This window comes from Sturnira hondurensis, unplaced genomic scaffold, assembly GCF_014824575.4.
Source record: "Sturnira hondurensis isolate 20B ecotype Veracruz unplaced genomic scaffold, ASM1482457v3 Scaffold0008948, whole genome shotgun sequence".
Lineage (NCBI taxonomy): Eukaryota > Metazoa > Chordata > Mammalia > Chiroptera > Phyllostomidae > Sturnira > Sturnira hondurensis.
The window spans coordinates 2,586,496-2,600,483 of NW_028081579.1; the positions used below are offsets into that span (position 1 = coordinate 2,586,496).

Genomic DNA, 13,988 nt, shown 5'->3' on the forward strand with positions numbered 1-13,988 from the left:
CAAACTTGCCTCAGAACAAAAGATTTACACACAGGCTGGAAGTGGAGGGGTAGAAACAAATATTTCATGCAAATAAAAATGAAGGAGAAACTGGGGTAGCAATATATCAGACAAAATAAACTTCAAAATAAAAACTGTAAGAGACAAAGAAGGTCACTACATGGTACTAAAGAGATCAATCCAACAAGAGGTAATAACTCTTGTAAACATACATACACCCAACACAGGAACACCCAAATATATAAAGAAAATCTTGGTGAGCATTAAGGGCGAGATCGACACCAATACAGTCGTAGCAAGGGATTTTAACACCTCACTGTCATCAACGGATCTGCGTTCCAAACAGAAAATCAGCACGGCAACAGCAACACTGATGGGTGAACCTCACTGCTATTTGCAGAACAATTCACCCAAAGCAGCAGAGTATATATCTTTCTCAAGTGCACAGAGAACATTCTCAAAGATAGACTGCCTGTTACGGCACAAAACAGGCCTTAATAAATTCAAGAGCACTGACATCGTATCAGAAAGAGTAATTTTTTAAATGATTCCATTTAGTATTGCAACAACAACAACAAAATAAGCTACCTAAGAATAAATTTCACCAAAGAGGTGATATCTTCTTGGCTGAACAAAGATACTGAGAAAGAAGATACTGAACAAAGAAACTGAGAAAGATACAAATAAGTACAAGCATACACCATGTTCATGGTTAAGAAAAATTAACATCATTAAAATGTCCATATTACACAAAGCAAGCTACATATTCAACAGAATTCTTATGAAAATGCCAATGGCATATCTTGCAGATACAGAACAAATATTCCAAAAATTTGTATGGAACCACGAAGGACCTCTAATACCCTCAGCAATTCTCAGGACGAAGAACAAACTTGGAGGTTCACACTACTGGATATTAAACTATACTACAAGACCATAGTAATCAAAACAGTATGGTACTGGCACAAGAACAGGCATACAGATCAATGCAACAGAATGGAAAGCACATACATAAACTGATGCCATATGGTCAACTAATATTTGACAAATGCGGCAAGAACATACAATGGGGTAAAGACAGTTTTTCAATAAATGATGTTGACAAAATTGGACACATACATGGGGGAAAAAACCTGACCACCTTACACCATACAAAGAATCAACTCCAAATAAATTAAAGACCTAAATGTTAAGTCACAAAACCATAAAAATCCTAGAAGAAAACATAGGCAGTAAAATCTCAGACATGTCTCACAGCAATATTTTTGCTGACGTATCTTCTTAGGCAAGGGAAACGAAGGAAACAATAAACAAAATGGAAACACATAAAACTAAAATGTCACCTGAGGACATTTTTCCATTGCTTGAGAGAGAGAGGAAGGGAGAGACGGTTTAGAGAGAGGGGAATGGGGAAGAAAGAGGCGAGAAAAACATCAATGTGAATGGGAGAACATATTTGCCAATGATACACACATTTGATAAAGGGTTATATTCCAAAATATATAAAGAACGTATACAACTCAACACAAAGAAAACAAACAACCCAATTAAGAAATGGGCAAAGGGCCTAAAAGGACACTTCTCCAAGAAGGACATACAAATGGCCAATATACATATGAAAAAAAACTCAATATCAATAATCAGCAGAGAAATGTAAATTCAAACCATGATGAGATATCATTTCACATGTGCCAGGATTATCATCATCAATAAATCAACAACCAACCAGTGCGGGGGAGGATGTAAAGAAAAGGGAGCCCTCACGCACTGTTACTGTGAATGCAGACTGGTGTGGCCACTGTGGAAAGCAGTATAGAGATACCTCAAAAATTTTTAAATGAAACTGCCTTTTGACTCAGTGATCCCACTTTTAGGAATATATCCAAAGAAACCAGAAACACTAATTTGAAAGAATATATACTTCCCTATGTTTATTGCAGTATTATTTGCAATAGCCAAGATCTGGAAACAGCCAAGTGCCCATCAGTAGATGAGTGGATAAAAAAGCTTTGGTACATTTACACAATGGAATACTACTCAGCCATAAAAAGAAGGAAATCTTCCTTTTTGTGACAGCATGGATGGACCTAGACAGTATGCTACATGAAATAAGCCATTAAGAGAAAGACCAATACTGTACCATATAATCTCATTTATATATGGAATCTAATGAACAAAACAAACAGATGTACAAAACAGAAACAGAGGCATGAATACAGGGAATAAACTCACAGCTAACAGAGGGGAGGGCTGTTGGGGGACTGGATGAAAGAAAGTGAAGGGATTGAGCAAAAAAAATCATATATATATAAAACACAGACACGGACAACAGTGTGGTGACAGCCAGAGGGAAAGGCAGGTGGTCACGGCGGAGGTGGGCAGAGAGGGGGAAAAAGGGGGTTGAAAGAGACTGTGCGTCCTGTGACGGGCACACGACGCGCGTGTGTCGATGATGTGTCACTGAGTTGTACACTCGACACCTATATGGTTCTGTGAACCATGACTGTCACCTCAGTAAGCTCAATTTTTAAAAAACTAAGAGAATGGTTTTCACTGAAATATTACATACTTCTTACAAATTCAGTTTCTTAATAGTAATGTATTGATGATCTTCTTAGGATATAAATTCACTACGAAAAATGGGAAGGTATAAGAGAAAAAAACGAGTTTTTCAAATTAAACATCTGTTCTCTTATTTCAATACTAAGTAACCACAAAGACTTTGAAAGGAAACGTTACCAGTAATGTATGACACATGCCTACGACTAATGATCCCCGAACCAGTTTTTGAAATGACACCTCAATTTCTTTCCCTTTGAAAAGACGATATCCTCCTTCAATGAAAAATTCAAAAATCAAAGAATTTAAACTACATGTCAGTGTTTTGACTAGCCTGTCTACCTTATAACACGCCACGTGCACTGTGATATTTTATGTATATATAATTGTATTGACCCAAGAGAATGACCCTCCTTCACCTACTTCCATCTGAATGTCGTAGTTCTGGCCGAGGACACTCTGTATGAGGTCTCTGATAGCCCGGTCGGAGGCCAGCTGGGCCTCGGACTGCAGCGAGGCGATGATCTCCTCTATGGACGTGGGGATCACTCTCACCGGCAGCGGGGCCTGCAGTACGGCCTCCAGCCCGTCACCCCGCTGGACAATCTCTTCGTCTGCTTTAGAAAATGACCTGGGCGTGCCCTCAGGCGTGTAGTGGGTGCAAATCCTCACCCTCCGCTGCCGCGTGGTGGTCGTGGTGGCCTCCGCCTCGCCCTCCACACTGGAAATCGAGCTGCTCTTCCACCCTCGGGCCGTGCGGGCCTCTGCGGGTGCAGCTGGCTCTGGCTTCGCGGGGCGCCCCTGGGCCAGGGCCAGGTTGAGGACCCGCTTGGCACTCGAGAGCCTCGGGCTCCGCCGGCCCCAGGGCCCCCCAGCCATTCTCCTCCGAGCAGGCGGCGGCATCGGGACCAGCGGTCTGGACGTGCCGACGCTGGTGGCGATGGCTGGCAGGTGCTTTAGAAGCCGGTGCCGGAGGAACGCTGAGCTCCGCATGTAGAAGTCCTGGGGGCGAAACACCTGCGGCTTCCCGGGAGGAGCCCCCTCGCTCCGGCCCGGAGGGCGCACTGTACCTAGGAGCGTCCGCTGCAGTAGGGCTGCAGTGGGTGCGGTGGGGTCTTTAGCCCAAGGGGGCCCTGATGGCTGCTGGGGTCCAGCGGAAAAAACGCTCCCCTTCCGCCCAGCCCGGGCCGGGCCAGGGTCCTGGAGGCTGAAGACTGGGACTTCATCCACCGCTGGCTTGGAGGCCAGCTTCTGCTTGAACTGGAGAAAATCCTTTTTGGTCTTCCGGCGAATCTTCTCAAGCTCTTTAAAAATGTACAATTCTTCTTTGTAGTTCAGTCCAAAGTGCTTCGAAATCGTGGACATCTTGATTAATTTTTCCTGTGAAATAACAATATATTAACCAAAGTTCTGTTGACAAAATTCCAACTCAAAAATAGTTTCTCATAGTGGAATGCTCACTGTGCTTGCTGAGACACCAGTGGGTAGCAAGAGTTTGTACATTTTAAAACCAACTACTGACCTTTTCACAGGAACCATGAAAACCTTCCAAGTCTTCTGTAAAAGCCTTTTTTACACTGGGCATTTCTGAAACCCCTATGGATTTACTGTAACATTTCTGTACACTGTAGTGTCCTACTCCTGTGGTACATGCGGACCACAGTGCACACAGGCACCCAAATCCTCAAGTAATCCTGGCAGCACGTTCCACTTCCTTCTCCAGCCAGTCCTGGGTGTCTCCATCCCTCACCCAGCCCAGCACTCCCCTCGGTGTGTCACCTGAGCTATGGCAGCCACAAGGCAGGCCGCATGAATAAAAACTTCTAGTTTCACTAAGGACATAAAAGAAAGACTTAACCAAATAGAGAGAGAGAGAGAGTGAGAGCTGACCAAGTGGCACAGTAGGTTGGAGCCTAAAGGTTGTGGGTCGGACTCTTGGTCAGAGTGCAGACCTAGGTTGAGAGGTTGACCACCATTCAGGGCATGTACAGGATGTGACTTGTTATTTTCTCTCTCACGTCAATGTTTCTCTCCAACTCACTCTCTCTCTCTCTCTCCTTCTAATACCAATTTCTTAAAAAATGTCCTCAGGAGAGGATTTTAAAATAATATAAAGAGATGGTTAGCCCTGGCTGGTGTGGCTCAGTGGATTAAGCACAGGCCTGCGAAGTAAGGGAAGTTCGGTTCCCATGTGCAGGCCAGTTCCCAGCAGGGGACACATGAGAGGCAACCATACATTGATATTTCTCTCCCTCTCTCCTTCCCTTCCCTGTCTCCTAAAAAATAATAATAATAATAAAAAGACAGTTAATGTTCCTTGGTGAAGAGACCAAATATTTTAATTATATCAGGTCTTCCCAAAATACTGTTACTGGTTTAATGCCATCATAATCAAAATCTAAAAATGAAAATTTGAACTTTGAAAAGTAATTCTGAATTCATTTAAAATACTAAATAGGGCCCTGGCTGGTGTAGCTCAGTGGATTAAGCGCTGGCCTGCAAACCACACAATCGCGGTTCGATTCCCAGTCAGGGTACATGCCTGGGTTGCAGGCCAATTCCCCGCAGGGGCCAGTTCCCAGCAGGGGATGCATGAGGAGCAACCATACATTGATGTTTCTCTTCCTCTCTCCTTCCCTTCCCCTCTAAAGATAAATAAATTTTTTTAATTAAATAAATATATAAATAAAAGACTAAATAGGGTAGATCAGCCAAATTTTTGAAAAGGAAAATGAAGAAACACTTGCCCAACAAGATCATTAAAACTTACCTAGATACAAAAATTAAAATTGAAATACACCTACTAAAATCAACATACAGACTGAGTAAGCAAAAGAATTAACAATAATATGGCTTATATTATAAGACAGCATTAAATTGGTGATAAAAGCAGTATTAATAAATTGTGCTAAGGGAAATGGTTGACTGCAGTGTGGGGGCTGGGAAGGGGATGACATTTCATTTTATGCCATGCTTCAAAATACAAGGATTTAAGACTTAGACATAAAAAACACTTTCTTATTTTATTTTGTGTCTCTTTGCTTATTAGCACACATTTCTTATCCACTGCTTACCCGCATTTCTTGGTTCAATTTCTTTTTATCAATTCCTAAAAATATTATTTTTATAATTAAATATCTTCACTTGTCATATACTATGTGAAACAGAAAGAAAATATCCTAGTTAGCCTTTAAATGTAGTCATAATATTTTTTTAAGATTTTATTTATTTATTTATTTATCTTTAGAGGGGAAGGAGAGGGAGAGAAACATCAATGTATGGTTGCCTTTTGTGCATCCCATGCTGGGAGTTGGCCTGCAGGGAACCAGCCTGCAACCCAGGCATGTGCCCTGACTGGGAATCGAACCTCGATCCTCTGGTTCGCAGGCCCGCGCTCAATCCACTGAGCTTACACCAGCCAGGGCTTAAATGTGGTCATAATACTTTTAATCTCCAAAATATCTATTGCTGGTTCTCAAACCCAAGACCCTCCTACATGACAGAGCTCTCATGTGGGCACGAGCAGGCTTGCTTTCTCTACACAGCTCCATCACCAACCAAACCTTAGACAATTCAGTTCTACCTGCAACAAGATTTTTTATTAAAAAGTGAAAATCATCTTTTGCCTCTTTTCCAGGCCACAGTATGTGAACCTTCCTTAAAGAAGTTTTCTTGTTTAAAAAAAAAATGCTATATAATCCTCCTCATAGTGTTTGGCTGTTATTGTTTGCACAGGTGGTAATATGCCCATACTGACACCATCTCCATTTCTTCCTATAAAAGATTAAAGGTAGTACCTGGGACAGAACACAGACCAGAAACACATTATTACCTGATGGGAATCTGACTTGACTCTCCCAACTGCACTTCCCTTTTGTTTCTTAGTTCCTGCCTTGCATTCCCTTCTCCACTTTTCCCAGGCTTGTGGTTTGCTATTAAAGTTTAACAAGTGCTCATTGTTCAACATTTCTCAGTACATTCTCTCATGTTCTTCATAGGAAAGTTGTTCTTTAGATTAAAAAAAAACAATAGGAAGTAGAGCTCCTAAGTTTAAGAGGAACTTCTATTATATTGTCAAAATAGGTGGCACCCCAGTGCTAAATGGGCCGGTCCATCAAAGGGTGGTGTTTAACAGCCCTCACCTACTTCTGAACACTGTAAAACATGTAAAATCATTTTTAAATGATTTTAATCATGGAAAAATAACATGTTCTCTCTTTTTTCATAATAATTTCTTAGAAAGAAACAGATTAGGTCTGGTTTGGAGATACTCATGGGGAAATAATGTAGCCATCCCAAAAGGAGAAAGTACGTAAGATATCAAGCCTGCTACTCACAATCCATGCTGATTAAGTTTATGCTATACTTTAATGTGGGACAGGGTATGATGGAAATCTTTGCAATCTGAGCAGTAATTTAATTCTCCTTTTTCCCCCCCAAATTAGTGGAACTCTATGCCTTTTTCTTCCTTTTTCTTCCTGCTACCAAGAGGTTCTGGCTACCTGAACAGTGAGATCATCAGAAAGGTCAAGAGCCAGGTTTCTCTCTTGTCCCGGGAGGTCTGGTCAGACATAAGGAGGAAGCTCACTGGACAAAAATTGCTTAAGTCCAGGGAGGACTACCTGTGTGAATGGTCTAAACTCTGGAACAGATAGCTCTCTGGTTCTTGCAGGTGTGGCTGTTCCTCCTATTAGAACAGAAGATCCAAAGTTCTATTTCAGACTCTAACTTAGATAGAAACAAATAGAGCAGACTACCAGAGGACTTGGCCGCAACCTGCATGAACAGTTCACACAGGGAAATGATTCAGCCTAGTTTACAGAGTAATACACTGGAAAGGGTTACAAGAGTCATACACTGGGAATGGAGCCAAAGCCTCAACTGGTTACATGGATTACTTCACCTTGACTTCTTCTACTATACGGTCACAGGCACCTCAATGGGAAAGGTGGCCCACTAAGGACGAGATTTAGGTTCTCTTGGGTCCATGGCCGAATAGCATCTCAATTCACTTCCTAAACACACCAACATCACCTTCCAATGCACAGCACTAAAGTTCCAAAAGAAACATTAAGATCAAAACAGTCTATCTCATCTAGTAAAAAAGCATTGCAAGAAAAAGAAAAATATTCTGAAAATAATATATGCTTTTGAAATAGCAGTGGTAGAAACAAGATCTCTTTGTGCACTGATTATAATTTATGAAGAACCCTAAAAGAAAATATGCAAAGATTTTAATAATTTGGTAAGAAAATGGAGTAACAGTATTTTCTCTACTTTTTTCACACTTTCTATAATACTGATTTTTACCACCTTTGATCCTAATAATATCAATAATAATAATAATGGGAAATAACACATATTATGGTGGTTTAAATGATATAGGAAATAGAGGAAAGCTGTTTTCAAGCTCAGAAAATGACTTTTTCTAAACTATTCAGAACCCAAAGAAATTTCAATAAAAGCCTTTTATCATTCTGGTGAGAAGAAATCAGGTAAAAGCTCCAAGACAGCAACCACCACAGAGGAGTGAGAGAGAGATCCCAGACAGCCGGAGAGAGCAATTTCCCATTTCTATGTCTAACCACCACACAAGTCTAGACTGACCTCTGAACCATGCACACATGGGTCAATCTCAAAGCAATACAGCAAGGGCTTAAAGAGCCTAAATGAGCTTCAGCTAAACAGAACCCTCAACTGCAGAGAGTAAGATAGAGTTTACAATGACTCTGACCTGGTGAATTGCCTGTTAAATAAGCAAAAAAACCCCACCAACATTCTTCAGAGGAATGTTACAGAACCAAGAGTCTACACAACAAAACATTCACTGTGTCCAAGATATAACCAAAAAGTACTTGACATAAAAACCCAGGAAAACCTGACCCATATTCAAGGGCAAAGATAATTAACAGACGCCAGCCTAGAAATGACCCAGATGTTGCAACTATTCAATGAGGACTTTAAGGCCATTATTATAACTATGCTCTGTGAAGTAAAGGAAATATACTCAAGATGACTAAAAAGATAGAAAATCTTAACAGAAAAAGAAAAAAAGTATTGTATCTGAAAATAATATTATTTGCAATAAAAATTTGACTGGCAAAATGGAGATGTCAGAGGAAAGAGTCAGTGAACTGAAAGAGAAATCAACAGACACTACCAAATATTTAAAATAGAGAAAGAAAAGCTTTAAAAGCAAAAGCCTCAGAGCCCTGTTCAACAAATGGGTAATCTGTGTACCAAAAGGAGACAGGAGAATTGGGTGGAAAATATTTAATGAAATGATGTCTGAAAATATCCCAAGTTTGGAGAAATACATACATTTATAGATCCATTACATTCCAAGTAGGATAAAGTCAAAGAATATCACATGTAAACTCCTGGAAACCAAAGACAAAGGCAAAATACTGAAAGCAGACACAAAAAAACAACACATTATTTATAGGGAAAACATTCACAATGTCCAGGATATAACCAAAATTACCATGGACTTCCCACCAAACACCATTGAGACCAAAAGACAGTAGACAGGATCTGTAACATGCTAAAAAACAAAACAAAAACCCACAACAAATTCCTATCAACCAGAATTATATATCTAACATGCATATTCTTTAAAACTAAAGGCAAAATGAAGACATATTCAGATAAAGGAAAAGAGAATTACTTACCAGCAAATTATAACTATGAGAAATGCTAAATAAAGTTCCTCAAACTGAAGAGAAATTGTACCAGAGGAAAGCTGAATCTTCAGAAATGAGTTAATAAGATCAGAAATGGAAACTGTCTGGTTAAGTATAAAAGTCATCCTTTATCTTATTTTTTAATTGTATGAAAAATACGACTTTTTGTGGGGTGTTTGTATACACAGATGTAATGCATAACAACCACCAAAAAGACTGGATAAGGGTGGATAGGGAACTATGGTTTTTAAATTTCTGTATTTTATGTAAACTAGTTCAGTATTAACTCTAGACTGTGAAATGATAAAGATATATATTATAATTCCTAGAGAAACAATTTTTTATTTTATTGATTTTAGAAAGAGAGAAGAGGAAGAGGAGGAGGAGGATAAACGTTGATTTGTTGTTCCACACTTTTATGCATTCATTGGTTGCTTCTTGTATGTGCCCTGACCACCGAGCAAACCAACAACCTTGGTGTGTTGGGACGATGCTCTAACCCACTGAGCTACCTGGCCAGGGCCCTAGAGAAACAATTTTTCAAAGGAAGACAAAGAGGTGTAACTAACAACTCAACAGATAGTAAAAAGGAATACAAAAATATGAAATATTAGGAGATATTTTAGACTAAATAGTAATGAAAACACACCATCAGAGTGTGGGCGCACAACTAAAGCAGTGCTTAGAAGAAAAAGTACAGCTTAAATGATTCAATCTAAAAGAAAGGTCTAAAACCAACAGCCTACAATTCCACCTTAGGAATCTAGAAAAAGAGAACTAAAGGATGCCCAAACTAAACAGAAAGATACAAGTATGAAGATGTAAATCAATCAAAATAGAAAACAGAAAAATAACTGAGAAATTTAACAGAGCCGAGATGGTTCTTTCAAAAATATCAACAAAATATTTAAAACCCCTAGCTAGACTATTCAAGAGTAAAAGAGAAAGAACAAAATCAAAAATAAAGATTTTCACTACAGATGCTAAAGATAGTAAAGAACAGTAAGAGAACATAATAACTTTATGCCAACAAATTCAACAATTTGATAAAATGGGCAAATCTTTGAAAATTGAAACATCAAAATTAACAAAAAAGCAGCCTGGCTGATGTGTCTCAGTGGATTGAGTACTGACCTATGAACCAAAAAGTCACCGGTGCAATTCCCAGTCAGGGCACATGCCTGGGTTGCTGGCTGGATCCCAGATAGGAGACGTGGGGGAGGCAAACACATACTGATGTTTCTCTCCCTCACTTTCTCCCTCCTATCCCCTCTGTCTAAAAAAATAAATAAATAAAAATTTAAAAAACATAAGAAGCAGATATTCTGAATGGTCCTATGTTAAATAAACTTATTCATTGGCAAAATCCTACAGCAAAGAAACTTCCAGGCCCAGATGGTTCTCTCACACTCAAGAAAGAAATAATACCCATCTTACACAAATGTTTTTAGGAAATAGAAGAGGAAGGAACTCATTTTCTGAGACTTGCATAACCGTAATACCAAACCTGACACAGATATTTAAAAATAAAAAGGAAAATACATACCGATACCTCTCATGAACATAGATGCAAAAATTCTTAACAAAATATGAGCATATCGCCCTGGCTGGTGTAGCTCAGTGGACTGAGGGCAGGCCTGTGAATCAAAGGATCTAGGTTCGATTCCCAGTCAGGGCACATGCCTGGGTTGCAGGCCAGCTCCCAGCAGGGGACTCACGAGAGGCAACCATATATTGATATTTCTCTCCCTCCCTCCTTCCCTTCCCCTCTAAAGATAAATAAATAAAATCTTAAAAATATATATGAGCATATCAAAACCAAAACTATATTTTTAAAAAGGATATAATATATCCTGATCATATAGAGTTTATCCCAGGGCTGAAAAAAATCATTTAAAGTTGAAAATAAATATAATTAGTGATATTAACAGAATATAAAAGGATAAAATAATTGCTTGAATTGATAGTGGAAAATCACTTAATAAAATCCAACATCCATTTATAATATAAATAAATAAATAATTCTAGGCAAATTATGAATCACAGGGAACATGATTGGATCAGGGTACGTCCTCAATCTGATTAACAGACTTACAAAAAGAACCTTACAGCTAACATTACATTTTTTGCTTTCCCCCTAAACTGAAAAACAGGAAAAATGCCTCATCTGTTACCATATGTATTCAACATTTTACTGGAGGCCCTAAGCCATTACAATATAGTGAGTAAAAGAAATAAAAAGAAAAAGGCTGAAGCCCTGGCTGGTGTAACTCAGTGGAATGAGCATGGGCCTGTGAAGCAAAGGGTCGCTGGTTCGATTCCCAGTCAGGGCACATGCCTGGGTTGCAGGCCAGGTCCCCAGTAGGGGACACATGAGAGGCAACCACACATTGATGTTTCTCTCCCACTTTCTCCTTTCCTTCCCCTCTCTCTAAAAATAAATAAATAAAGTACTTAAAAATTTAAAAGAATAAAGGCTGAAAAGAAAAACTCTCCCTTTTTGCAGATGACATATCTGCCCCCACCCCGCAGCCAGGCTGGGGGCAGTGGCGACGCGAAGACTTTCAAACGCAGCTACCCGCATGCCAAGCCACCCTACTCTTACATCTTGCTCATCACTATGGCCATAATTTTTTTATTAAAAACTTCAATGAACCAGCACTGGCTGGTGTAGCTCAGTGGATTGAGCACTGGCCTGTGAACCAAAAGATCAAGGGTCGATTCCCCATCAGGGCGCATGCCTGAGTTGCAGGCCAGTTCCCAGCAGGGGCCAGTTCCCAGCAGGGGATGCACCAGAAGCAACCATACATTGATATTTCTCCCCTTCTCTCCTTCCCTTCTCTTCTAAAGATAAATAAATAAAAATTTAAAGAAATAAATAAAGGTAAATCAAATCAATTTTAAAAAACTGATCAAGAAAAAACTATCACTATTAAAAAAAACTTCAGTGAACCTACAAAACAATTACTAGTGTTGTACAATACAAAGTTAACACACAAAATTAAATTGTATTTTTATATACCACCACCAAACAATTGGAAAATAACACCCACTCAAAATAAAATACTTAGAAATTAATCTAACTAAAGATGTCCCAAATCTGCACAATGAAAATTACAAAATTACATTGCTAAGAGAAATTGAAGGGCTACAAAAGTTCACAAACCATGTTTATAAATTGGAAGATTCAATCATATTCTTAAAATGGCAATTTTCCCCAAATAGATCTATACAGATCCCATGCAATCCCAGTCCAAATTCCAGCAGCCTAATAGAAAGTATAAGATGATTGTAAAACGCATACACAAATTCAAATGGCTTAAAATAGCTGTGACTTTTTAAAAGAAAAAGCTAAAGGACTTACACTATCCAATTTCAAAACTTACTAAAAATCTACAGTAATCAAGGCAAAGGTCCTGGCAAATCATTATACTGGGAAAAGGAAGCCACACACACACAAAAGTATATACTGTATGTTTCCATTTATATAAGCTTCTAGAAAATGCTATCTATTCTATGCTGCACACAGCAGATCAATAAAGGAAGTAGTTGGTAGGAGCGGGCGAGAGCAGGGGTGGATACTCAAGGGAACAGAGGAAGGAAAAGGTTCAATTAATTACCTTGTTTCCAGTAACTTGTACTGGTTTCAAACTTGTACACGCCTGTCAAAACTCATCAAATTATACACCTGTATACGTTGCATACATCATATGTTTTGCACCGTTCATTGAATATAAACTATATCTCTGTGAAGTTGTAAATAGGAAGAACAATTTGTTAAACTTTTATATTTGCATGTTTAAAATAAGAGAACTGTGGAACTCCTTTATACTCCTTCAATGGACGTCTGCCAAGGTTTCACTGAGGGTCTACGGTCTTCACCGCCAAGCGAGCTTTCCACCTAGCCCCACTCCCAGGCCAAGGGTTATAGGGCCACTCAAAATTAGACACACTGACCTCAGGGCTGAAGGCGGAGATCACCTAATGACGTTTAACATTTGCCTAAGACAACCGGGCCCTTTCAAAGGATATCAGAAAAACTCAGGGTGCTGGAAGTTAAATTCCCTCCACCCTGACCTTCCACACTTCCAACTGCCCCTTGGAGTCCTACCCTTCCTCCGCCCCTCAAGCCCTCGCTTCTTTCCCACTACCTGGCCGTCAAATCCAGCCGGCCGTCCCTCCCGCCGGGTTTTCCCCGCCCCTAGTTCCTCCTCGCCACGTGCTCTCCGCCCCGCCCCCACCGCGACGCAGCCCAGCCTCCGCGGCAGGCCAGCTACTGCTCCGGCTCAGCCACCGCTCCAGCCCAGCCCCCGCGGCAGACCAGCCCCCCAGGCCAGCCCTGTCCCCGCTCCAGCCCCAACCGCGGCCCCAACCGCGGCTCCAACCCTAGCTCCAGCCCGTCTTTTTCCGCGCGAATTTTCCCGAAGAGAAGCGCGGATTAGGGAGGAGGAGCCTTGGAGGCCCTAGCTCCGCCCAAATATCGCAGCCTTTCCTTCCCATGGCCTCCCAGGCGCAGCGCGCCGCAGGGTCTGGGTCCATCTCTTACCCGGGTCCGGGACGTCTCCGCTGCCGCTCAGATGGTGGGAAGGTCGGCACCGCCGCTGCCCCTCGAGCATCCAACCGGCCTGTTGGGGGCAGAGCGGCCGGGTGGGCTAGCCCGGCTCTCGGGGATGGGTGAGCGCGCTCCGTCTCCCGGCAACAAGCCGCCCGCCCTCCTCCGCCCCCGCCCTCTGCCTAGGCAATGCA

General features: G+C 40.8%; 1 protein-coding gene across 6 annotated transcripts in view; it reads right to left on the minus strand.

The window, feature by feature from the left end:
* TTC6 (tetratricopeptide repeat domain 6) overlaps positions 1-13,988 on the minus strand; it is a 234,787-nt gene that overhangs the window by 206,590 nt on the left and 14,209 nt on the right. For 4 of the 6 annotated variants that reach the window (XM_037056416.1, XM_037056413.1, XM_037056414.1 and 1 more), the window contains exon 2: positions 2,983-3,939. The exons of 1 other annotated variant lie outside the window; for it this stretch is intronic. In XM_037056416.1, the coding sequence (XP_036912311.1) occupies positions 2,983-3,924 (942 nt within the window). In that variant the 5' untranslated portion in view covers positions 3,925-3,939. Of the gene's footprint in view, positions 1-2,982; positions 3,940-13,788; positions 13,951-13,988 lie in introns of those variants that run through there. One more of the 6 variants, XM_037056415.1, reaches the window with a different exon arrangement.